Below are 27,455 nucleotides of genomic sequence, written 5' to 3'. Positions count from 1 at the left end.
GCTGGACTGGAAGAGGAGCAACCAGGACAGAATCTGGCACCCTGACCAGGACTAAAACACAGGGTGCCAGTGCCGCAGGCGGAGGATTAGCCGAGTGAACCATGGCGCCAGCCTGTAACTGGGATTTAATACCTCCTTCTTTATTCAGTAAATAGCTCAGCATGGTGGGAGTTGAAATCACATGAGACTTTGAGCAAGTAGGTTGCAATTCACTTAGATGGTAAGCAGTGGACCATGAGTTAGGCTCATATCTGCATGTCCTCACTGCACCTCTAAGACTTTGCTGTACCTCATTGCATCTTATTGGAAGTGTTGGATAGCTCAGTTCTATGCTGCATGCCCAGTGGCACTGAGAATTGCCCGGTGGCACAGTGGGTCATGGCAGAAGTAGTACTTAAATAACTTTAGAGAAACATCCTATTTAGTCTTCTAGTATCTCTATAAAGACACAAATGGCCATAGCTGATATTCTATTTGGATATAAATTACCAGAAGTTTACAGTCGGAAGTAAAATAAACATGATAAGGAATAAAAGATTTAAAACTTCCCTGATATCACTGATACATGAAGAAATAATTTGCAATCATAACTGAATTGAAAAACTATTGCATTTTCTATCACATTAAATGCAGATAGCATAAGACCACTTCATTATTCAGAAATGGATTCATTCTTTATGTCCCTCTACATATTCTAAAATCCATGGATGTTCCATATCCACTGTCATCACAAGGATTCTCCTCATCATATCTTCTCCTGGGAACCCCATTGTTAGCCTCTTAATTGGCTGCCATTTCATTTTTGCCTTCTTGTGATCCATTTCCCATAGAACAATCCTGAATCAAAAAAAATGGCACTCAACTGCTTCACATCCTTAATGGTTGGTTCTTCATCACATTTCAAGTGAACATCCATGCTTATTATCATGAGTAAGAAACTAACAAAGGGGCAGTGTTGTGGCATGGCAAGTAAAGCTGCCGCCTCCAATGCTAGCATCATATGGATCTGGGTTCTTGTCTTGGCTATTCCACTTCTGATCCAGCTCCCTGCTGATAGCCTAGGAAAACCACTGGAATATGAACCCAGTGTTTAGGCCACAGCCATCCACGTGGCAGAGTTGAATGAATCTCTTGGCTTTGTCCTGGCCCAACCTGATCCATTGTGGCCATCCAGGGAGCGAACCAGCAGATGGATGATATCTCTTTCTGTGTGTATGTCTCTCCCTGTCTCTCTGTAACTCTGACTTTCTCATAAATAAAATTTAAAAAGGAAACCTTATTTAAAAGAAAAGAAACTAAGACATTGGGGTTTGCTTGCTTCTCACCAGGCTCTCTTCTGAGCTCCAACATGCTTACCTTTCATTTGATTGACCATACATTGTTGGTACTTCTCATCCTGTTCTTTCCCATCATCATTGTGTGATTCCTTTCTTGATATATAGCTCAAATGCTCCTCTTCAAGCAGCGTTTCCTGACAACCCTACCGAAATTAGTCCTCTAGTCCTTCTGATATCATGAAGTTTGATACTCTCCATAGAGCTGCTTGCTCTCTGAAGTTATTTTATTTCTACACCAGAATTCAAACTCCTTAGGAGCAGTAATCTTGTCTGCCTTGTTCATTGCTATAATACCAATTCCTGTTACTGTGGCATATAACCAAGTTTAAATTTTTTATAAATGAGTGAATAAGTCTGTTCATGGGACGAGAGAGCCCCTTGCTTCTGGGTTTTCTTCTGTTATCACTTATAATTATGTCATTATCTTTAGGTTCTCCACAGCAAGTAGAAGGATAAATCTGGCCAGGTCTTATAATGGTTGACCATACCAGGGAATGCTTCTCCTAAATGTTGTATATTGTCCACACAGTGGACAATAGATGCTTCCATAGTCACTCTATTACCCTTCAGCCTCAAAAACTCTAGGTTGTCCCTCCAGGTAAATATTTCATTGTAGTCTCTGTCATGCATCCCAGACTTAGAGAAGCATCTCCAGCCTTCTGATGAGGGCCTCATGATCTCTCTGATGCTTCTAGAGTTGGTCAAGATTTAAAATAGCAAAGCTCTTCACCCCCATCCTGGTTTATTCAGGATCCTTGAGTATAAGCATCAGCTGACCTGTCTCACTTCATTTCCACTCTTCTCCCTGATATATACAAAATATGTAGGAAATGGAAACGGCTTCTTTGCTTCAAATGCTTTCAACTCCTGACTACCAGGTACCCAGCAAAGCCTACAATAATAGTTTCAATAATTACTTTCACACTTACCCTTATAACGTTTTAGCTTGAGCTACTGTAACAAAGTACCATAGGCTGCATAGCTTAAACAATAGACAGTTCTTTCTCATATCTTTGAAGACTGGGGTCTAATTTCAAGTTACCTGCTGGTAGGGCTCCAATGAGAGTTCTCTTCCCAGTTTGCAGGTGAACACCTTCCTTTTGTTTCCTCACATGGCAGAAAGTGTGAACTCAGGTCTCTCTTCCTCTTATAAAGATGGTAATCCCATCATGGCGACCCTTACCATCATGGCCTCACCACACCTAATTGCTTCTCTCAAGCCCCACATACAGATATACATTGGAGGTTAGAACATCAGCATGCAAGTTTCAAGGGGCACAAACATACAGTCTTGTGACTTAGAACAAATATGCCTTTAGGCTAAATGCCAAATAGCTATATGTTAAATCAATATTTGGCTAAAGTCAGATGTGCCATCATAAAATGTGTGGCACACAAGAATAAATCTTGACTTGTTAATAAGAATACCTAGTTATTAAAACCTAATTAAAATTATACCAAGCAAAATTTTTAAAAATTTGGCACTATGAATCAGTAGTGATAATCTCTCAGAGATTGCAGTTCTTATGGTTTTAATATTACACTTTTGTGACTGAAAATATGCTCTTTCACCTGAGGTTCATGAATGAGAAAAATTAAACTTTGTCAAGCACTGCCATTTCCTTGGTGGTATGATATTCCCCTCAAGTCACCAAACTGTCTTTGTTTCTGATAGTAGCTGACTAAAATAAAGACCTCATCTTCTGGAATTTTTATCTTGGTTGATACAGTTTCATTGAAACAGTATAATAAGTGAAAGCTTGAGAAGTTTGATTAAATTTGTTGCTATCCTTTTGGGTTTTTTAAAGCTATATTTTCATAATATTCATTGTGAAATGATTCTCAATTCAAAAACCAGAATGATCTGGTTAATGTGGGAGTCTAATCATGCCATTTCTCTACTCAAAACTAATCATTCCCTTTCTTCCTCAAATTAAAAAGCTAATGTCCTTGCAGTGCCTTTCCAGGCCATGTGTGAGTGTCATCTGCCACTAGGATCTTCCACACTCAGGCTGCTCCTGATTCAAACCAGGCACCTTCCCACTTCCAAGCTTTTGCACTGCTGTTCATTCTGTCTGGAATTCTATCATCAGGATAAAAATAACCCGTGCCTCCATATCCTTCAAATCAGTGTAATATTCCCTGTCAGGTTGTGCTGCTGGAATGTCTTTCCCAAGGCCCTGATCTTCTAACTCTGTCCTGTTACTCACCTATACCTTCATCACTTTCTAAATCTATGTGTGACTTGAAACACAGAAGAGGCCCACTTGTTTATTGTTTGAGTTCTTATACTAATTAATATGCATTTAGTCTTCAGCTGGCTGATGGACTTTTAATATATGAAACAAAATAAGGATATTTCACTCTCTAATTTCACTCTAATTACATCTATTTTGCCTACTTTTGTTGGAAAGGGAATTTTAATATAGTAACAGTAAAACAAGGATACCATACCCCTATTTGAGCTATTGGTGGTATTATATGTGTAAATAACCTGTATGATCAGATGATCATTAATTGCACATGAGTTGAAAAAAAAAAAAAGGTCAAGCATTTGGCTGAGTAAGACATTGTTAGAATGCCCATGTCCCACATCAGAGTGCCATGGTTTGATTCCCAGCTCTGACACCTAATTTCAGCTTCCTGTTAATGCCAGCCATGGGAGAAAGCACTGATGGCTCAAGTAGTTGGGTTCTTGCCACTCAGGTGGGAGATCTAGATAGAGTTCCTTTCTTCAGTCCAAGCATTCACCCCAGGTTGCCATTGCAGGGATTTAGGGAATGAATTATAGATGAAAACTCTTTCTTTCTGTCTGTACACCCCAAATGAATTAATACATGATGGAAAGAAGGAAGGAAAGAAATGGCATTTGTCTACTTGGGCTGCTCAAAATCATGGCTGAAGTCAAATCCTAATAACATATTTTTTGGCAAATAACACAACCAAAGCTGAACATCAGTGATTCTTTGTCCTTTATATAATTTGAAGTTTGCCTCCTAAGTATTCATATCTATTCGTAAGTATGACTTGAGTATTCTGAAGCTAATCTTTTGGATGGGGTGGTTTCTAATACCAACATTTTCTCATGTTGTACCAGACAAACAAGGGCTAACTCTATATGTGCTTATATGGTAGTAAACTCTAAGAGGTGGACAGTAGTTTGCCAGAACTAAAACACACAGAGGACAGAGAAATGTCAAAGCTTGAATTTGATATCAAACAGAAGATTTTTAGAGGGAAGATTATGATTTTACTATTTTCCTTTTTTTTTTTTCCAAATAACATGGTAAAGAGACTCTGCAGCCTGAGATCTGATCTGCCCTTACTGTATGCTAATTTCATCCCCTGGGACAAATTTCTTAGCCTCTCTGTGCCTCAGTGTCTTCCTCTGTCTAACAGGAATAATTCTATCTACATTAGTGGGTGATTAGGGTCATTGCAGATTATACTTGTGTATAAAGTACTCACAACAGCACCTGACATAGGTTAGGCACATGTAAGTTTGCTACTATTATTATTTGTGTCATCATTGTTATCTTCAGGAATTCTGCCAAAATGGATTGAAAATGTATGTTTATGTATGTATAATATATGTTTGCAGAGAATCCAAATTGGCTTCCTGTCATTTGCATAGATAAAGTTTGAATTATTCTTCAGTGATCAAAAAATCCAGAAATTTTTCCTACTTAAAAGCTCTAGATTTTTCACATCTCCTGGAAAATTAAAAGGTCTGGAAATAATAAGTTGAATTTTGTACCAGCTGGAGTTGTATAGAAGCTGCTGCTTGTAGGTGGACAGTCTTTCTGGTTTAGTTCCACCTGTGTCTGGCCCTCTTCCTGCTGAGATTCTACAGTTTATCATCATCAGGGTACAGGCTGCTGACACAGTACAAGTGATAGCATCAACCCTCTTTTATTTAAAATGCACATATCATTTTATACTCAGAAGTATGTATTAGGCCCCTTCTTTGGTGATACTAGACAGAAGTAGTCCCTGTCTTCATGGGGTTTCCATTCTACTTGGGTAATCAGATCTCAAGCATTATAATGCAAATTGCATATGCTTGGATTTAAACCAACCAAGATAAAAAGAACTGAGACAGAAAAAAAAATAGATGAAGCAGAGGCTAGGGAATTGAATGGTGGGGGGGGGGGGTGTTTTTCTGAAATAAAAACTAAACATTAAAAAGGAGAAAGTGTATTGGAACAAGAACATATCATTCACCTGGATCAACCTATTTAAAGACCCTGAAGGAAGAGAAAATGTATTCTACTTAGGAATAGAAAGAAGACTAATGTGACAGGTCAGATAGAGATATCATGTTGTTTTACCTAAATTTTATACTCCAAGCAATGGAAAATCAATGGAGGGTTTTACACAGGGAATGGACTTAAAAAGAGAAAACTCTAGCTGCTGCTCAGCGATTGATCAGAAGCCAGCAAGAGTAGAAATGGGGAGACTGCAAAGTGATTATTGTGGTTTACACAGTTGAGAAAGGAACAGAAGTAGACAAATTTTATGTTGAAGATAAGATTGAGAAGATGTGATTGGGTGTAACCCATGAGGCACCAGGAGGAATTCAGGATGATGCCTTGTTTCTGGTTTCAGCAGGACATCGGTGTTCAGTGAAATAGGATAACCATTAAGGGATAGTAGGAATGTGGGTATCTTTTAGGGTTGACAGAGAATGAGAAGTTTCATTTTTGACCATGTTAGTTTTATAGTTTGAGTTCTACCCAAGAGACGATGCCAAGTAGGTTATGAATCCAGGAGTCCAAATGGAAGTCTCAATTAAAGCTGTGCATCAGAGGTCACATTTGTCACTGTGAGGGAGTGTATGCAATTGTGACACAGGTGGAATGCAAGGGGTTTTCTGTTGGTCCACCCTGTCTCTGCTATTGCTGTTTCTTTGGTGACTGTCATCCTGGGTCTGTCCTCATTGGACTGTGATGGGTTTAAGGGCCCAAGTGTTCAATCTGGAGAACAATGGCACAGCGTGAATGCACTTGGGTAGAAATAGCTCATCTGATCTTTTTTTCTTTCAACTTAATTTTCTACTTCACCCCACAAATGTGTTTCCCCACTGTTAACTGTTGTGCATATCTAGTAAGAAGTGCCCCACATGTTTCTTGGGATGTTGGAAAGGGTTATCTGAAATGAGCTGCTGGTGCTTTTTGTTGTTGTTGTTCAGTTTTTTTTCCCCTCCTTGGCATTAAGGCATATTCGTTTCCTCTAAGGACATGAAGATATATCTTCTTCTACCAGTTCTATTATGGTAGAAGTCACTTGCTTTCACACCCTATCCACGTATCTTCTTCACACTCCCATCACTCAGAATGCCTAGTTCTAGAGAGTAGCCCATGAAAGAAAGTGATACGCTGCACCATCAGGCTGGGGTAGCAAAATCCCTGGTGTATTCTTCCAATTCCTTCTTTCCTTTAGGGAAATGTAGAGGCCATACATAGAGATGTCACATTTTCAGAGTCAAAGGAACTTTGAAGACCAAGTCAGTACATAGATGACAGCTGCCCAGGAGCTCACTTACAGTGTGCTTTGTATAAATAACAAGTTTAAGAAGAGTTAGATTTTGAGGGATGTTTGTTAATAACAGTGTAGGCTTAGCCTAACTGGATTAATCCAAATGTCATCAGGGAACAGTGCATCACTGCTTCCCCTGATACTGTAAGCTGCTCACTCGTAATCATCTTGCTGAACCTCAGACCAAGTGCAAACCATGACAAAGATGGGTGTGTTTAACATTTTAAAATTTTATTTATATAAAGAGAGCAGATTTCATGTGTTTTGTATATACAATTTTAAACCTATAATGATACTTCCCACCCAGCTTCCTTCCTTTCTTTTTTTCTTTTAATTTTTACTGTAACATACTTTCAATTTACTTTATAGTCACAGGCTTAATCCCCCACAAAATAAAGAATTCAGCAGGTATAACGTGGAAAAATTCCTGTTCCACAGTATAGACAAGGGCTCTAAACAGTAATAATATCTCAAAATGTCAATTTCACTTTTATACATTACATTGATCATGAATTTATTTTTGACACATGAAAGCTATGGATATTTCTTTTTACTCTACAAAATTAAGATGAAATTACCATTTAAAGATTTTAAAGCTTTACTGTTAGGCCTCTGCCCTTGTTACCAATGCCAGAACATTCTGGGGTGTGCTCCTCCCTAGTGCTCCATTTTGTGTTTGTGTGTGGCTGATAGCAATCAGCCACTGCCTCTGCTCATTTTGGTGCTCTGATTTCCTTTAATGTGACTCATGATTTCTTCTATGTACCAAATGCTCTGCACCTGGTCTCAATTGTTAGGCTTAGAGATGAATGTTGTTTTTGCAGTGTCGTATGTGTGTGTCTGTGGTTTAATCGGCTTAAGCAGTTATTTTATTTTGGAGAAGTTGACCTATTTTCCCCTCCTGCATGCAAATCTGGCATGCAACTTTTACCGTGTACACATCAACTTTCTGAGACATAAAAGCTTCTCTTTTAATGACCCCTCCCCTATTTGGTTTACTTGGCTAATATTTATTGGCAACATCTGGGGATTAGTGCAGTGCCATTATTTACAGCCATGTTTATTAGGGCACTTCTGTGAATCATGGCAGTTTCTCACCAACTCTGCCATTTTGTTAAGGATGGCCTTGAAATTTGCAGGCATTACTCAGGAAGTAGAGTTTTGTGCATGTTTATGACAAATCACAGATAATATAGGGAAATGGGAGGGTTATTAGAAATAATCTAACCCACGCTTCTCTATTTGTGACACTGTTGATGGGTCAAAAAGTGAAATGACCTGCAGAATTACAGACATGCCAAGGAGTTAGATGCTTTGCTTCTCAGTCTATCACTCTACCGTGTCTTTGCTTTCTTGAGACTTTATTCCACACTCTATCAAAGATATATGTGGGGTAGCTATTTTATAGATTATTTCTTAGGTTTTCTTTTACCCAAGTAAGATCATCCAAAGACTGAGCTTGTGTTTAGATTATTCTTAAGGGTTTCTCAACCTTCCTTCTGGAGTGGTCTTTGGAGCCTTCACAAGGATAGGGCAGTGGAGGTCTTCAGCTTTATTTTCTGGGAATGGATCTTGATGGCTACTACCAGGAATGGAATCCAAGGGACTTGCTGTATGTCTGCTGAAAAGGTGATATATTCATTCATTCCCTCCCCCTCTCCCTCTCCCTCTCCCTCCCTCTCTCCTTTCCCCTCCATCTCCTTTTCCCTCTCCACAAACACACACTTTCAAGTAAAAAAATAAAACTTTCTAAAAACTGGGTGAGGAGTGGTTTGGTGTGGTGGGTTAAGCTTCCACTTGGGAAGTCTACAGCCATATGGGAGTGCCTGGGGATAGAGTCCTCCTCCACTTCCAATCTAGCTTCCTGCTAATGCACCTGAGAGGCAGCAGAAGATGACTCAATTACTTGAGTTCCTGCCACCCATGTAGGATACCCAGGTCGAGTTTCTGGCTCCTGGCTTTATTCTAGACCAGCCCCAGCCTTTGCAAGCATTTGGATAATGAATTGGCAGATGAAAGATCAACCTCTCTCTCCTCCTCCCCTCCCCCTCCCCCTCGCCCTCTCCCTTTTTTTTTTCTAAGTAGTATGAAATTAGTTTTTATTTTTAGCTCAAAATAAATGTTTAACATTTTGCCCAAACCAAAACTAAAGACGAACACTTAGAAAAAAGGGTGGAAGCATGCTCCTGCCCCTTCCCAGGGAAGCCTGTAAGGCGGATGCTCTAACAAGGTGTGGTTCTCTCCAAAGGGCTAGTCTAGGCCAACAGAACAAACAGAACCCCTACCTGGCTCTCCCTCCATCTGCAGCTGCATCTAGTAGGGCTGTGTCTGGCAGGGAGGACTCTCCCAAACATCACACAAAACAAGGGGTGTCGGAAGTTGGGAACCACCTCTGAATACATTCATATAAAACCCCTCTCCCTCCCCCTCCCCCCCTTCCTCCCTACCTCTCTTCCTCTCTTGTCCTCTGTTACTCTACCTTTCAAATAAATAAAGAAAAAATTTAGGTTATTCTCAGAGTCATAATATCTTTACTGATTCTTTTTTAAAAAACTGATATTTGATACATATGCAAACATACTTATATGACTAATGACAACATTAACTCATGGTGAAGCCATCACCAAACTTTTGAGAGTCTGCTCTCTCTTGAATATGTCTTGTATTGTTCTGTGCATGATTCTCATAGCTATATCCTTTTTCCTTTTCTGCATTTTCTCTTTTTCTATGAAATGCTGCTACCCAAACATACATCTCAGCTTGCTGTTTCTTTAAAGCAACCACATGGAAACAACCTCTTCCTTTTTTTTAACTTCATTTCTCAAATATAGTGATATCCAAGACCTGTCATCAGCCCTGTCCAGGTTTTTCCTACCATTCTTCTCCTTGGCAGTCTCTGTGTGGATGACAGCTGGAGCCTTATCTTCAGGCTTGACTTCTTTCCTGAGCCCTCCTTCATTTTCAGCTGCCAAGTGGAAAGCTCCCTCTGTCATCCTGCTGTCAGGTCAAAGGGCAAGATCAAAGGAATGCACAGAGGAAAGGCCACACCCTTCTTTAGGAACTCAGAAGCCTTTGATAGAGAAACCAAGGAGGGAAATGCAGTGTGTATTACATTAGAAGCAAGTCAAGCTCATTTCTTGTCCATCTTGCAATTTTCAAAGAAAGTATTTCTTATTACAAATGCTGCACACCTAAATTATTTGATTAACACTCTTCTAAACCTTTCTCTTTTGTACTCAATTACCGAGTATTGATTCCTGTGTTTGTGGACTGAGCAGGAATTTAATCTTATATTTTATAGCTTTCTGAACAAAATTTATTAATCAGATAGCCCCGTGAACCATAAATTTTAACATGCTAATTTATTTTGTCTCTAGTCAAATTGAGTTGCAATTTAACATTTGACTTCCTTTACTGAAGAAGATAGTTTTAAGACAATGATAAATGTAAAAGTATTAGATACTTATAATTCCTATTTTAAATTAACCTTATAGGAAAACAAGGCTGATATTACTTAAAATACAGTGATGTGCTTTTCTTCAAAAATTATTTTTACCAAAAGGAGAAATAAAAAGATGTATGTTTATACCCACTATGTGAAAAATCTGTCAACCACCAGAGCTCATGTCATATGTTAAGATATTGTGTAGTTTGTTCATGAGGTGTCCTTGACTTAAATCTAGTGCTCTTTTCTCCCTACTTTAGTTATGTTCTTTCTTGTAGACTGGTTTCAGATTATTTCATTCTCCATGAGTGCTTCCCTTATTTACTCAATCCCCAATCAGAATTAATATGTCTAAGTGTCTCTTGCCCTTGGAGTGTTCCTCTATTATATTATCTGTTTCTGTCTCTGAACCATGAGTTTTTTTACAGAAAAACTCTGTGTCTTTGTCCTCATCAATGATGCACACCTTTACACCTAGTAGATCCTGAAAACAACACCAATAAGTGACTTTTACAATTGCAACTCAAAGAATTTTTGAGCGCAAAATGTATTCTTTGATGACAGCCAAAGGAATTTATATGTACATGCCACTTGATATGATGACTTGTCAGTTATATGTACTAGGGAGTCTTGGTTCACTCTGTCACAAAAATACCAACAAACGTCACAGAATTCTGAAAATTTCCCTTCAATTCATCATGACATTAATGGCAAGTCTGATAGATCATACTGAGGGAATGTGGAAGCATTTCCAGTTCTAGAATGAAAAATGATGAATATTGATCCTTTATAATATAAAAAATCATACTATAAATGAAATTGTTTTTCATTTAAATCTGTAACATTTATATTTCCTTAAAAGGTTAGGAATAGCTAGATTTCTGTTCCATACTTTTTTGAAGGTTTTTATTTAATGAATACAAATTTCATACGAACAGCTTTTAGGGATACATTGTTTCTTCCCCCAATTCCCGCTCTCAAATACCTACTCCCATCCCACCTCCTACTCCCTCTCCCATTCCATTTTTCAATAAGATTCATTTTTAATTGACTTTATATACAGAAGACCAACTCTGTTACTAAACAGAGATTTCAACTGTTTGCACCCAGACACACAAAGTATAAAGTACAGTTTGAAGACAAGTTTTTCCATTAATTCTCCTAGTACACATGATTAAGGACAAAGGTCCAACTTGGGGAGCAAGTGCATAATTACTCCTGTTGTTGATTTAACCACTGACACTCTTATTTATATCATCAGTGATCACCCGAGGCTCTTGATGTGAGCTACCAAGGCTATGGAAGCCTTTTGAGTCCATAAAGTCCGTCAGTTTTTAGACAAGGCCGTATACGAAGTGGAAGTTCTCTCCTCCCTTCAGAGAAAAGTACATCCTTCTGGGCCGGCGCCGCGGCTCACTAGGCTAATCCTCCGCCTAGCGGCGCCGGCACACCGGGTTCTAGTCCCGGTCGGGGCGCCGGATTCTGTCCCGGTTGCCCCTCTTCCAGGCCAGCCCTCTGCTGTGGCCAGGGAGTGCAGTGGAGGATGGCCCAGGTGCTTGGGCCCTGCACCCCATGGGAGACCAGGAAAAGCACCTGGCTCCTGGCTCCTGCCATCGGATCAGCGCGGTGTGCCGGCCGCAGTGCGCTGGCCGCGGCAGCCATTGGAGGGTGAACCAACGGCAAAGGAAGACCTTTCTTTCTGTCTCTCTCTCTCACTGTCCACTCTGCCTGTCAAAAAAAAAAAAAAAAAAAGCACATCCTTCTTTGATGGCCCCCTTCTTTCCACTGGGGTCTCACTCACAGAGACCTTTCATGCAGAACCATTTTTGCGACTATGTCTTGGCTTTCCATGCCTGAAATGATCTCATGAGATTTTCAGTCAGATCCGAATGCTTAGTGGCTGATTCTGAGGCCAGAGTGCTATTTAGGGCGTTTGTTATTCTGTGAGTCTGCTGTGTGGACTGCTTCCCATGTTAGAATTTTCTCTCTTTGTAATTCTATTTATTGTTATTACCAGGCACTTGATCTTATTTATGTGATCCCTTTGACTTTTGATCCTATTTATATGATTAATTCCATACTTAATATGGTCACTTTATCACATAAGATGGGATTAGTGTCACCCAGCTAAGTGGGATTTGGAGTCCCATGGTAATGTTTCAGCTTCACCGTAAGGGGTAAGTCTATGGCAATGTGTGCCGATCTGTACAGCTCCTCCCTCTCTCATCCCAACACTTATTTTTAACTGGGATCTATTTTCAATTGACTTAATACATCTATGGTTAATTCTATGTTAAGTAAGGAGTTACCAATGGTATTACTTAGAAAAAAAGAATAAAAACATAAAAATAAAATAAAATGAAATACTAAAGTGTTCATCAACAGTCAAGACAAGGGCTTTTCAAGTCATTGCTTCTTATAGTGTCAGTTACTCTTCTATAGGTTTCCTTTTAGGTGCTCTGTTAGTTGTCACAGATCAGGGAGAACATATGGTATTTGTCCCTTTGGTACTGGCTTATTTCACTAAGTATGATGTTTTCCAGATTCATACATTTAGCTGTCAATGACCAAATTTTGTTTTTTTAAACCACTGTGTAGTATTCCATAGAGTACATAATCCAGGGTTTCTTTATCCAGTCTTTGGTTGGCAGGCGTTTAGGTTGATTTCATGTCTTGGCTATTGTGAATTGAGCTGCAATAAACATAGAGGTGCAGATGACTTTTATTTTGCTGATTTCATTTCCTTTAGGTAAATTCCAAGGATTGGGATGGCTGGGTCATATGGTAGGACTAGATTAAGATTTCTGAGTTATCTCTAAACTGTCTTCCATAGTGGCTTTACCAGTTTGCATTCCTACCAACAGTAGATTAGGGTACCTTTTTTCCCAAAATCCTTGCAAGCATTTGTTGTTTGTTGGTTTCTGTATGAAAACCATTCTGATGCCGGCACTGTGGCATAGTAGGTAAAGCTGCTGCCTGCAGTGCCGGCATCCCATATGGGCGCCAGTTCGAGCCCCGGCTGCTCCACTTCCAATCCAGCTCTATGCGATGTGCTGGGAAAGCAGTACAAGATGGCTCATGTCCTTGGTCCCTGCACCCATGTGGGAGACCCGGAAGATGCTCCTGGCTTCGGATTGTTGCAGCTCCAGCCAATGCGGCCATCTGGAGAGTGAACCAGTGGATGGAAGACCTCTCTCTCTCTCTCTCTCTCTCTCTCTCTGCCTCTCCTCTCTCTGTGTAACTCTGACTTTCAAGTAAATAAATAAATAAATCTTAAAACAAACAAAAAAAAAGAAGGCCATTCTAACTGGGGTGAGGTAAAACCTCATTGTGGTTTTGACTTGCATCTCCCTGATGGCTAGTGATGCTGAGTATTTTTTCACGTGTCTATAGGCCATTTGGATTTCCTTTTTTGAAAAATGTCTGTTTAAGTCCTTTGCCCACTTCTTACTGAGTTTTTTGCTTTGCTATTATTGAGTTTTTTGATCAATTTATATATTCTGGTTACTAATCCTTTATCAGTTGCATGGTTTGTAAATAATTTCTCCCATCTGTTCATTGCCTCTTTACTTTTCCTGTTTCTTTTACTGTACAGAGCTTCTCAATATGATGTAATTGCAGTTGTTAATCTTGATTTTTATTGTCTGTGCCTCCAGGGTCTTTTCCAGGAACTTTGTGCCTAGGCCCATGTCTTGCAGGGTTTCCTTAATGCTCTCTAGTAATTTGATGGTATTGGGTCATAGATGTAGGTCTTTAATCCATTTTGAATGGATTTTTGTGTAAGTTGTAAGGTAGAGGTCTCGCTTCATATCTCTGCATGTGGAAATCCAGTTTTCCTAGCACCATTTGTTGAAAAGATTGTCCTTGCTCCAGGGAGTGGTTTTAGTTTCTTGATGGAATTGGTTGGTTGTAGGTGGTTGGATTGATTTCTGGCATTTCTTTTCTGTTTCATTGGTCTAGCCTTCTGTTTTTGTACTAGTACCAGTCTGTTTTCATTATAACTGCCTTATAGTATATCTTGAAATCTGGTAATGTTATGCCTCCAGCTTTTTTTGTCGTATAAGATTGCTTTATCTATCCAAGGCCTCTTGTGTTTCCAGATGAATTTCAGCATCTTTTCTAGATCTGAGAAGACTGTTTTTGGTATTTTGATTAATATTGCATTGAATTCCTAAATTATTTTTGGAAGAAATGACAGTTTGATATTGATTCTTCCGATCCATGAACATGGAAATTTTTTCCATTTTTTGTGTCTTTTTCTATTTCTTTCTTTAGAGTTTTGTAATTCTCATCGTAGATATCTTTGACCTCCTTGCTTCAATGTATTCCAAGGTACTTTTTTGTAGCTATTGTGAATAGGATTGATATTAGAAGTTCTTTCTCAGCCATGGCATTGTCTGTGTACACAAAGGCTGTTGATTTTTGTGTACTGATTTTATATTTTTTATATTACTACCTTACCAAGCTCTTCTATGAGTTCCAATAGTCTCTTAGTGGAGTCTTTTGGCTCCCCTGTGTCTAGAATCATGTCATCTGCAAATAGGGAGTGTTTGACTTCCTCCTTCCAAATTTGTATCCCTTTGATTTCTTTTTCTTGCCTAATGGCTCTGGATAAAACTTCCAGGATTATATTGAATAACAATGGTGCGAATGCCTACAACTTTCCCCCATTCACTGTGATGCTGGCAATGGGTTTGTCATAAATTGCCTTGATCCTGTTGAGGAATGCTCCTTCTATTCCCAGTTTGCTTAGAGTTTTCATCATGAAAGGGTGTTATATTTTATCAAATGCTTTCTCTGTATCTATTGAGATAATCACATGGTTTTGTTCTTCAGTTCGTATTACATTGATTGATTTGCAAATGTTGAAACATCCCTGCTTACCAGGGATAAATCCCACTTGGTCTGGTGAATGGTCGTTCTGATGTGTAGTTGAATTCAATTGACCAGAATTTTGTTGAATATTTTTGCATCTGTGTTCATTAGAGAAATTGGTCTGTAATTCTCTTTCTCTGTTGCATCTTTTCTGGGTTTAGGAATTAAGGTGATGTCGGTTTCATAGAAAGAATTTGGGAGGATTCCTTCCCTTTCAATTTTTTTAAATAGCTTGAAAAGCATTGGAGTTACTTCTTCTTTAAGTGTTTGGTAGAACACAGCAGTGAAGCCATCCGGGCCTGGGTTTTCTTTGCTCAGAGGGCCTTTTTTACTGACTCAATTTTTTTTCTTTTTAGAAAACTTTTATAAAATAAATATAAATTTCCAAAGTACAACTTTTGGATTATAGCAGTTTTTTCCCCCATAACCACCCTCCCACCTACAAACCATCCCATCTCCTACTCCCTTTCCCACCCCATTCATAATTAAGATTCATTTTTAATTATCTTTATATACAGAAGATCAACTTAGTATATACTAAGTAAAGATTTCAAACAGTTTGCACCCATACAAACACACAAAGTATAAAGTACTGTTTGAACACTAGTTTTACTGTTAATTCTCATAGTACAACACATTAAGGACAGAGATCCTACATGGGGAGTAAGTGTACAGTGACTCCTGTTGTTGATTTAACAATTTACACTCTTATTTATGACGTCAGTAATCACTCAAGGCTCTTGTACTGACTCAATTTCTGTCTTGGTTATGGGTCTGTTTAGGTTTTCTGTGTCTTCATGACTCAGTTTAGGTAGTTTGTATGTGTCCAGGAATCTATCCATTTCTTCTAGTTTTCCCAGTTTTGTTGGCATACAGCTCTTTGTAGTAATTTCTGATGATTCTTTTATTTCTATGATGTCTGTTGTTACGTTTCCTTTTTTCATCTCTAATTTTATTGATTTGGGTCTTCTCTCTCCTTTTCTCAGTTGGGCCAGTAGTCCTTCAATTTTGTTTATTTTTTCAAAAAACTAGCTCTTTGCTTTGCTGATCTTTTGTATTTTGGTTTGAATTTTGTTGATTTCTTCTCTAATTTTAATTATTTCTTTTTTTTCTACAGGTTTTGGGGGGGGGGTTAGTTTGCTGTTTTTTTTTCCCCTAGGTCCTTGAGTTGCATAAATAGTTAATTTATTTGGTGTCTTTCCAGTTTCTTGATGTAGGCACCAATTGCTAGAAACTTTCCTCTTAACACTGCTTTTACTGTATCCCACAAATTTTGGTATATTGTATTGTCATCTTCGTTTGTTTTCAGAAGTTTTTTTTTTTTTATTTCTCTTTTGATTCTTCTGTGATCCCAGTTCATTCATTCAGTAGCATGTTGTTTATTCTCTGTGTGTTTGCATATAATGTAGGGATTCTTGAGTTGTTGATTTCCAGTTTCATTGCATTGTGGTCTGAGAAGATGCATGGTTTTGCAGGGTTCAATAATCTGAGTTGACAATTTTTTTCTCTTAGGACTTGCAGTATGTCTCACTATTCTCTCCTTGCCTGTAGGGTTTGTGATGAGAAGTCTCGGGTGAGTTTAACTGGGTTTCCTCTGAGTGTGATTTGGGGTTTCTCTTGGGCACATTTTAGGATATTTTCTTTATATGTTACTGTGGAGAGCTTTGCCACTAGGTGAGGATCTTTTCTAGTCCTGTCTATTGGGAATTCTGTGTGCTTCCTGAACTTGGATGTCTCTTTCTTTCTCCAGAAGGGGGAAGTTCTCTGCTATTATTTCATTAATAAAGCCTTCTAATCCTTTCTCTGTTTTGAACACTCCTGGAATTCCTAGGATCCATGTGTTGGATGGTTTGGTATAATCTTGCAGATCTCCAACCATGTTTTTCAATTTCCTAATTTCTTCTCCTTGTGTTTGGTCTGTGTTATTTCCAGAAATTTGTCTTCTAGTTCTGATATTTGTTCTTCTGTCTCATTTATTCTATTTTTTGAGACTATCCACTCTATTTTTTATTTGCTCTATTGAATTCTTCATATCTAGAATTTCATTCTGATTTCTCTTCAATATCTCAATTTCTTGGGAACATTTTTCATTTAGGTTATGAATGTGTTTCTGATTGCTTCTAAGTAATCTGATGATTAATTTTCTGAATTCTGTTTCTGGCATATCTTCTGTCCCTTCTTCTTCTGCTTCTATTATTGAAGAGCTGATGTAATGTCCTGTTCTGGGGCTAATACTATCTTCCTTAGTACTATTAAATTTTTTCCCTTGTTTTTCTGCATTTCCGATTTCTTTTATCTTTAATTTGTGTCTTGGTGCTCGTAGCGAGATTTCCCTCTGCTATGAGCTGCTATGTGTCTGCGCATTGCCAATAGAAATATGTAGCCCTGCCTCTGGAAGTCCTGCTTGCTTCTGGATGGTGATGGGGCAGATAGGAGAGCTCTGGTGCAGTAAGCACGGGTATGCCCTAGTTCTCCATCTTTTCCGCTATTCTTCCCTCTTGGAATTTCAAACATTTTGCCTGGTTCTCCCACCGGCTGCTAACCACAGCTCCATGGACTTGAGAGTGTGGCATCGGTTCCCTATATTTTAAAGATGAAATTACAGATGAGATCAGGCACAAAATGAGAACTCAAAATCTGAATTCCATAAATTTTTCTCAGTATTCTGCTCATAAGTGTTTTATCCTGACTTTTTTAGTCTTCCATTCTCCAAATGTGACTTCTTCCTCTTTTTCTTCCTAAGCCAATATAGGAGAACATCACTAATGACTAATATACACAAAAATCATCAAATATCAAGGGTTACTAATTATGCTTAAAATGTAGTTTAAAAAAAAAACACTTGTACTATGTAGGATTCAACCCACTGCTCAAGAAACCCAATCATACCCATTACCCAATTTCATGTTGCAACAGGAAAGAGACTTCATTGGTTGCAGATTAGTTGCATACATTTTAACAACCCTTATGTTGGACTTTGTTTCCTCTGTTCAAGAAACCTGATGATAAATGTACAATAGAGCCTGCAGCTGGTCTGCACTTCACTGGCACTACAGATTATTTAATGGAAACAGGGTGCTATACTATAGTGGATTTGCAGCATAGAAGAGATTTCCTATGTAAATTTTATGATATTAATATTTTTGAAAATTGATTTGGCTGTCACCATGGGCTGTAGAGTGCATTCACTTGTTTGATTCGTTAACAAAAGGTTTTATAACTAGTGTCTCTGTGGAAGTTCGGAGCAACAAGCCTTTTATTTGTGTATCAATAATGCAAAGTGATGTGCTGGAAGCATTCCTGCTGACTTCATTATGGAGGGAAATGAAGAAGAGCAACACTGTTGTTTTAGGGAAATGAATTTAGTATCATTTTTCCTGGCACCCACTCAAAAAGAAATACTATAAGCAAACTGTGAAACTTGGGTGGGAGCGTTTTACTTGTTTTATTAGTGATTTAGACAAAACAAAGAATAGAAATCAAATGTGAAGATAAATAACATCAGGAAACCAATGCTTCAGTATGTATCCTGAAAAAATTTTCATGGAAATTAATTTGTAATTAATAGAACTGAAGAGGTACTTGGTGTGTGACTGACCTTACTTTATTCTCACATTTGCTGTGCTAACAAACAACAGATGAAATGAAGCTCTTTTGTTGTTGTTGAATTATTTTGCTTCCAAACCCTTAATCATTCGTGTTAGGTGTAAACCCTACCTCCTCCAAGAGCAGAAGCATGGGAAAAGAAGTTCTATACTTAGGATTCTCCAGAGAAACAGAACCAGTAGGAGATCCAGAGCTGGATCTGGTTTTCTATCATGAGACTGATGAAGGAATAGGCCCACATACTTAGGGGCATGACAAGTCTGAAATCCACAGTGCAGGCCTACACACTGGAAACTCAGGCTGCTATGTTGCAGTCTTGAAGCAGAATTCTTTCTTTGAGGAACATGTCTTTGCTTTTTTAAGGCCTGCAACTTATCAGATGAAACTCAGCCATGTCCTGGAGGGTTTTATGCTTAAAATCAACTGATTGTGAATTTATTTGTTTAAATCATCTATTTTATCAAGGCCGAACTCCAAGGTTAGAGTCACCCCAAAAGCAGGATTGAAACGTTCCCAAAAGTGCCCCAGCCATTCTGAGATGGGGCCAGTTGGGATTCCAAAGAAAGAAGCAGTAAACATCAGTCCAAAGAATATAGCAGATTCTCATGCACACAGAGAGAGAAAGGAATGTTCTACCTGGGTATGCCTGTAGCAATGCGATCGGGACCTGGAGTTTAGATGAGGGCTTAAAGGATTTGGGCTCAGGGCCAGTGTTTTGGATGATAACCTCAACACCTTTAGCAGTGTCTGGGAATGCATAGGCCTCAAGCTTGGGCTCAGGCATCCAGGAGCAATGCGTTTGCCCAGGTCACCGAGTGGTCGGGCTCTCTGTTTTCTTCAGTCAGGACATGGAAAGGAAGCAGGATTCAAGGGAGCTGAGGCACCCTATGCCCTCAAAATAAGATCTGGATTAGTATTTAGCCAAACACCTGTCCACTGTAACTGGCTACATTGACACATTCAATTAAACCTTACATATGACTTTTTTTTTATTTTCTTTCATTATAATAGGATTGCAACCACATTGCAAGTTATTAGAAAACTTTGAAGGAGAAAGAATAATATATCCATTATCCATCCAGAGCTTGTTTCATTTTCTTTCAATCTTTTTTAATAAAAAGGTATTTTAAAAAATATCTTGAAAATATTTGCAGTAATATTTTGGATGTTTGAAAGCTTTTCCTTATTTGTGTCTCAGTTATCAGAGCAAAACACTTCTATGAGACTGGGGCCCTGAATGTTTGATCGCTGCCACTCACTAATTTCGTCAGTAGGTAAAGAAATGGGAACGTTCTGAGCTAGGATTTCCTTATCTCTTTCTGAACAGTACAGGTCTAGTTATCCCTCATGACCTTTTCAGGTTGAGTATTTCATTAATTCAGACTTTCTTCAAGTGGATTATGTCTATTACTCAACTATTTGCCAGTTGATTGGAAGTTTTATACTTGTATATATATGGACAATGTTTGATACAATTATTATTAAATTATATTTATTTTATTTTTGAAAGGCAGAGACAGAGCTTCCTGATTTACTACTCAAATGCTGTCGACAGCCAGGGCTGGAATAGGCCAAAGCCAGGAGCCAGGGACTCAGTCCAAGTCTTCTACAAGATTGGCAGAGACCAAAGCATTTGAGCCATCACTTGCTGCCTCCCAGAGAACTAGAATCAGAAGTGGAGCCAAGTCTCAGACCCAGGGATATGGGTGTCTCAAGCAATACCTTAACCATTGTGCCAAATGCCTGCCTCCAATTTAATAATTTAAGATTTTATCATATATTTGAACAACATAATTTGCACACTAAATCATATGCTTATTGTGGCTTAGGACAAAACCAAGACTATCAACGAGAATAAAGAAGGGTATTGTAAAGAAGAGCATTAAGAAAATACATGTTTTTGATTGATATAGAAATATATTGAAAATTATTAAAGTTTGGAATATATACTAAACTTGTGAAACTATCTTCATATATTCCAGGCTGTTTCTTAAGACAACTATTGCCTATATAATTCCCTTATCAGAGAACAGTGTGCATCATTGTTCATATAATATTTTGTTCAACTTGTACACAATCATGTGCTGAATATTGTCTCAGGTGCAAGCATCTTTGGATAAATAGGATGTGGATTTGTCCTTAGGTATCTTATAATGTAGTGGAACATCAGAAGTATAAAAGATTTATTACAACCCAGAACCTTATCTGCAGTGATAGAAGTACATTTTTGAAAGATTTATTTATTTTATTTAAAAGGCAGAGTCAGAGAGAAAGAGGGAGACAGGGACACAGAGATTTTCCATCTGCTAGTTCATTCCCCAAATGGCTGCAATGGCCAGACCTAAGACAGTCCAAAGTCAGGAGCCAGGAGCTTCTTCTGAATCTCCCACATGGGTATAGGAGCCCAAGGACTTGGGCCATCCTCCACTGCTTTTTCAGGCACATTAGTAAGGTGGTGGATCAGAAGTGAGCAGTCAGGTCTCAAACCAGTACCTATACTGGATGCCAGCACTGCAAGTGGTGACTTTACCTGCCAAGCCACAGTGCCAGCCCCAACAGAAGTATTTAGTATGTACCAGGCTTGGGTAATCCAGATGGAAGATACTAACTCTACCTTAGAAACATCATGAAAAGCCTTATTGGCATCGCTCTTGACTGAGTTGACAAACAAGATGAGCCTTCTAGATATAAGGAACAGGGATTAGGGTGTCAAGAGAGGTTCAGCAGACTCTTGAGTATTTTGTGATAAGCGTTTTCTTAAAGAAAGCACCTATGGTTGTTCATTTCTCTCCCCAGTCCCAGGTGCAAGCTTGAGCTAAGCTTTCACTATCCACTGATTAAATCTGGACTATTTGCCTTCCCTCAGCTTTCTTGTTACCCATCCTGGGACTTGTAGTTCTATACTCCTTAACTACTATCAAGTAAAATCCTATGAATCCTATAAACATTTATTTTCAATATGTTTTTTGCCATTTTTAAGGGAAAACAGAAAAATGGCTTTCAATGTTTGTGGATTAAAATACACTTTGTATCCTTAATTAAATCACTGAGTTTGGTTCTGTGTTTGTTGGGAGCCTACTGTAAAGCAAACCCATGTGGCCTTCTGTTCGGCTCCAGGTGCCAAGAGCTTATTGGGCCCAGTTCCCACTAAGTCTGTGTGATGCATTCCTTCTGTTCCTCCCTATACGGCAGACCCATAGAGGCTGACATCATCACCTTGAACATGAAAGCTATTTCCAAATGTTACTGCCTAAATGGGAAAATGGGGCTGGTGGAGGTCCAGAGGGGCTTGCCAGTTAGTTTGATACAGTAATTTTGTTTGCTTGCTTTAAAAAAAAAAAAAAAAAAAACCCTCTGTAGAAACATCTCATTGTGATTAAGAGATTACACATTTAAAGTCAAAGTATTTTATAGGGCTAATTTATTGCTCCATTGCCATTTGCCCTGCAAGCTGATCTGTCATCTGTTCTTTTGACAGCTAGTGGGTTTAAATTTGCTTTCTCTCCCAGTGGATACTCTAGGAAGTGGTGGGAATTCTATGGACAAAGTCAGGGTAAGCTTTCATGGAGAAATGCTTCAGTTTTCTATCTCATTGTGAGTAGGACTTTTCTTTCCATTACAGGGATGGGATTTACTGAAAATGCTACCCACTTCACCCTTTGATTTGATATCTAAATTCTACTCATGATTGTTCAAGTCTCAGCTGAGACATTCATTGCTCCAGGAGCCTACCCTGACCACTGAGGGCTCAGTTTAGTTCACTCATTTTATTTTCTGCCCACGCCCTGTGCTTCTTCCATCACTGTACTTGATGGGAGTTACTTCGCAGTTCCCTCCCTGTATGCTGTACTGTGTGAAGCCAGGAATTCGTGCAATTTCTTGAGAGCTTACTTTGGGCCAAGCGTCTCTCTAACTGTTTGAGGTATGTTCCATGGAGGAATGTATAGTGGAGACTAAAAGACCCAGTCTTACAGCTTGAGCACTTGTGGAAACTCCATGGTTGAATGAAGGCAGCACTTGAGCTCTGGCTTTGGAGTTGGGAATAATCTTAACTTGGTCTCTTCCTGCCTGTGAAACTCAGCGAGGTTAACCTCAGTTTCCAGTCATATTACCAAGATTAATCCTGACTGTAGTGGGGGCTTGACACTGTTTCATGAGATCAGAAATGAACATCTTTGTAACTTTTTGATAAATCTGATATTGGAAGGCATCAGACAATTGCTTGACTATCATGATTTAATAATCAGTGTGTTTTTTTCTTCCTTTGTGATACACAAAATCATGGTATATTTTATAGGCATTAAGATGCATTGAAACACCATTTCCTTCTTCAATTTGGACCATTTGACCTAGAGGAAGTGACAGACATTCTAATTCAGGAGTTGTGACAATTACCTATTGACTAATAACCTGTGTGATATTTAAATTATGTGGGCTGCTTATTTAAAAATTTTATGTGTATGGACATATTTATATGTGTATTTTGTGTGTGTACACACATACGCACACACATTTATATATCCCAGGTTTATGTATGTATTCTTATATACATAGTACCTGAATTTCTGCCTTTTATGAGTTGTCTTAGAGGATTCCATTAGAGTAGGCATGCAACGGTTTGAGAACCACTGACTTTAATTCTGCTTCTGGTCACTAATTTGCCTTTTTCTAGCTGCTTTTCTCTTTTCTTCTATTTGTGTATGTGGAATTAGCTAACCCTGAGCCTGGCACATCGTGTATTATCAGTAAATCTAATGTTTCCCTCATCTTCTCCCTTAATGCTTCTGAAATTGTCGGTAAAGAGAATGTGAGGGAGCAGAGTTGGATGATGTGTTCAGGAAGGCACATAGACAGAGATGAGAACTACTGAGCGGTTCTTCTCTAAGTTATTAGCAAAATGAAGGCTGGGGAGGAGGGAGGAACCCAGATAACTCTGATGGTATTTGCTGCCCTGGTATTAAGTTCTGCCCTTGGTTCTCTTTAATGTACATGGAATACTTTCATTTTTTCAAGGCATGTGACCTGAAGTGAAATCCACAGAGCAACTCTCTATCCTCTTTGAGTGTTAGTCAACACCAATCTAAGTACCATGTGCTTAGAAAACCCAGACTGTAGAAGCTCCTGTAATCTGTCTGTTCTTGGTTGTGTGACTTTTATCCAGATACCCTGGGGACAGACTGTGTGTGCTCTCCCAAGCTCCTGCTTCTGTTTGGCCCAGAAACCTATCCTGCAGTCTTCAGCACCCTTCCCTGAAGGACTTGCTCCCCTTAACCAAACCTCAAACAAAGCAAATGGTTGCCTTTATTTCACTTTGCTTCGTCTTTGGCCTCCTCAATCTTAGAAATAATCTCTCATCAAATAGATGCTGGAACCTTCTATAGCTAATATTTTTCACTCAACTATTATAATATATTGTGAAAGAGAAATATAGTATATTTTATCCCCTACATGTCTAAAACAAATATGTGTGATATTTAGTTGGACATGTACCTGAGAAAAGCTGGAGTGAGCATTGCTCTTTGGATAAGAACCAATGGATTTGCCAAGGCCATAGAGAGTTTCGGTCTGGGTGACAGGAAAGTAGGATGGGAACAGGTGGTGAGAGAAGCAGGACATCAGACACAGCAGCTTAAACTTTGAACTGTAGGTAGATGTCCCCATGGATTGTTCTTACAGGAGAATGGTGGGGTAAAGATGATATTTGATAAGATTTGCCTCACCACCATGCCTTTACATAGGAGATGCTAGAGGGGGCTGGCGCTGTGGCATAGTGGGTAAAGCCACCGCCTGCAGTGCTGGCATCCCATATGGGCACCAGTTCTAGTCCCGGATGCTCCTCTTCTGATCCACCTTTCTGTGACGGCCTGGGAAAGCAGTAGAAGATGGCCCTTCATCCACGTGGGAGACCTGGAGGAGGCTCCTGGCTTCTGGCTTTGCATCAGCGCAGCTCCGGCCGTTGTGGACAATTGGGGAGTGAACCAGTGGATGGAAGACCTCTCTCTCTGTCTTCTACTCTCTCTATTTCTCTCTCTCTGCCTCTGCCTCTCCTCCTCTCTCTGTGTAACTCTGACTTTCAAATAAATAAATAAATTAATCTTTATATAAATAAAAAAGGAGATGCTGGAGATAAAGTATTAAAAGGTAAATATGAAAACTACTCCTGAAATTTATGAATGCTTAAGGTTTTTTTTAAAGAAAAAATTATTTACTTAGCTGAGAAATAGAGTCATAGACACAGGGAGAGACAGAAAGAAAGGTCTTCTATCTGCTGGTTCACTCAGCATATGACCACAAAGGCCAGAGCTGAGCCAATCTGAAGCCAGGATCCAAGGAGCCAGGAGCATGTTCTGGTCTCCATGCAGGTGTAGGGGCCCAAGCTCCTGAGTCATCCTCTTCTGCTTTCCCAGGCCATAGCAGAGAGCTGGATCAAAAGAGGAGCAGCCAGGACATGAAGCAGCATCCATATGGGATAAACCACAGGCAGAGACTTTGCCCGCTATACCACAGCGCCAGCCTCTGACTAAGGTTTTTAATAGTTTCAAAGGAATAGAAAGAAGGGAATGGATACAAAAATCTGTTCTGAAGGGGGAGTCTTTATTGCTGAGGGCTGTAGGCTGAGATCCGTGAGGTTTCTGCTGTGAACAGAAATAGAGGTGTGAGGGGGGAAGCAGGCTGAAGAAGCAGGTGAGTTTTTGTGTGATCACAATAGGGTTTGGAATGAAGGTAGCTCTTCTAACGGGAAATATCAGTTGACAACTAGACACTGGGAATGAAAGACCAAGATGGATGAGTAGTGGAGAGAAGTGGAGAGAAGATATGTGGAAGTAGTGCACAAAGGAAGATAATTGGCAAAATGAGTATGGAAAGATGAGTTTAGGACTAATGCACAGATCTTGGGGAATGCCCAAACTGAGCAGGCAGGGGCGAAACAGGAAGTCTACAGTGAAGTATGCAGAAATGGCCCTTTATGAATTCCTTATCATTTTTTTAAGTTTGGAGAGAGAAGCTATTCCTATAAAGAAAGTCCCCTTTCCCCTCATTCTGATTGTTTTTCCTTACCCTTCCTTTCATCCTCCCTTTTCCCCTTTTCTGCCCTTTTCCTCCTTTTATCACTCTTCCTGATTCACTTCTTCCATTCCTGTTTTCTCTGTTGCACCATGGTTTCCTTTGCCTTATTCTAGTGCAAAGATGCCTGGGCATTTAGCTGAAGGTTCAGGACAACCTTGGAAGTAAGAAGGGGACATAGGAAGGAAAATGTAGGCGACCTTCCTATGGGAAGTCTGTGATTCTGTTTCTTACCTCAAACACAATACTACTTTGTCCCTCAAGGGCAGATTATTCCTGGGAATAGAGAGAAAATACATCCTGTTAAATGGCATTTACAGGCAGCCTATCATTACCTACATTTGTATAGGTTGGGAAATTAACTTTCACTTGGATTGAGTTAGAAGTAATCTCATAAAAGTGATTGTCATAAAATTGTCTTTCTTTCTTCTGTAGTTTCCTGGGTCTGGAAGACCTGGGGCAACTCCCTTATGTTCCTGTGATGGTGGAAGTTGCAATCAGGATTCTCTCTTCCTCCAAATGCTCTTAGAACCACACTCCCTTGGAAACCATACTTTAAAAGTTGTATATACGATTATACTCTTTCTGTAGTAATACTTTAAGTATTCATATGTATAGCAAATATTGTGATCTCATGGATATTTTAATCTATATCTAAAGCATTCTTAAAATTATTAAACAGAAATATTATTTGTCAAATTAATGTAAATAGGTGTATCTGTTTTTTCCACTCTGAGGTAATATTTATTTATTTGATTATTTATTGAGAGGCAGAGAGAGAAGCATTCTCATCCACTGGTTCACTCCCCAATATACACAGTGAATAGGACTGTTTGAGGCCAGAGATTTTTTTTGTAAGATTTATTTATTTATTTGAAAGGTAGAGTTACAGTGAGAGGGAGAAACAGAGAGAAAGGTCTTCTGTCTGTTGGTTCACTCGCCAAATGGCCACAACGGCAAGAGATGAGCCGATCCAAGGCCAGGAGCCAGGTGCCTCTTCCCGGTCTCCCATGTGGGTGGCCCAAGGACTTGGGCCATCTTCTACTGCTTTCCTAGGCCACAGCAGAGAGCTGGATTGGAAGAGGAGCAGCCACAGCCAGGACTAGAGCTGGCGCCTATATAGAATGCTGGCACTGCAGGCGGAGGATTAACTTACTAAGCCACAGCGCAGGCCACAAGGCCAGATATTTGATCCAGAAATTCAAACCAGCTTTCTAATGTAGGTGGCAGGAACCCAATTATATGAAGTATAACTGCTGTCTCCTAGGGTATACAAGTGCTGGAGTTGGGTATCAAACCCAGGTAGTCAGATGGCAGGTACAGGAAGCTTAACTACAATATGACAATACTTACCTGGAGTGAGGCAATCTAATTCTCTTCACACATCTCAAGAAATCTTCTTAGTACCCTTTCTTTGCTATTCTTATCCTGTTTTTATCTGAAAGTTACTGAATTAATATTCTCCATGTATTTACAGTAGCCTGTTTTTCCCAGGCTTAATTGTGCTTTATCTTGCATGGAGTCAAATGAACTGCCCCTCTTTAAAGTACGATTTGCCCGCTCCCTAGAATGGCCTACTGACCTAAGTT

At 39.3% G+C, this 27,455-nt stretch overlaps 1 protein-coding gene across 27 annotated transcripts in view; it reads left to right on the top strand.

Annotated features, from left to right (window-relative positions):
- SAMD12 (sterile alpha motif domain containing 12) overlaps positions 1–27,455 on the top strand; it is a 490,839-nt gene that overhangs the window by 52,181 nt on the left and 411,203 nt on the right. Inside the window, exon 3 of one of the 27 annotated variants that reach the window (XM_089335619.1) lies at positions 26,302–26,481. The exons of 25 other annotated variants lie outside the window; for them this stretch is intronic. In XM_089335619.1, coding sequence (XP_089191745.1) covers positions 26,302–26,457 — 156 coding nt within the window. In that variant the 3' untranslated portion in view covers positions 26,458–26,481. Of the gene's footprint in view, positions 1–20,311; positions 20,699–26,301; positions 26,482–27,455 lie in introns of those variants that run through there. One more of the 27 variants, XM_089335621.1, reaches the window with a different exon arrangement.

This window comes from Oryctolagus cuniculus, chromosome 6, assembly GCF_051225735.1.
Source record: "Oryctolagus cuniculus isolate XC-2025 breed Fujian yellow rabbit chromosome 6, ASM5122573v1, whole genome shotgun sequence".
In the NCBI taxonomy this organism is placed as follows: Eukaryota; Metazoa; Chordata; class Mammalia; order Lagomorpha; family Leporidae; genus Oryctolagus; species Oryctolagus cuniculus.
Note: the sequence above shows the minus strand (reverse complement) of the source record. Positions and strands in the feature narration are given on the sequence as shown.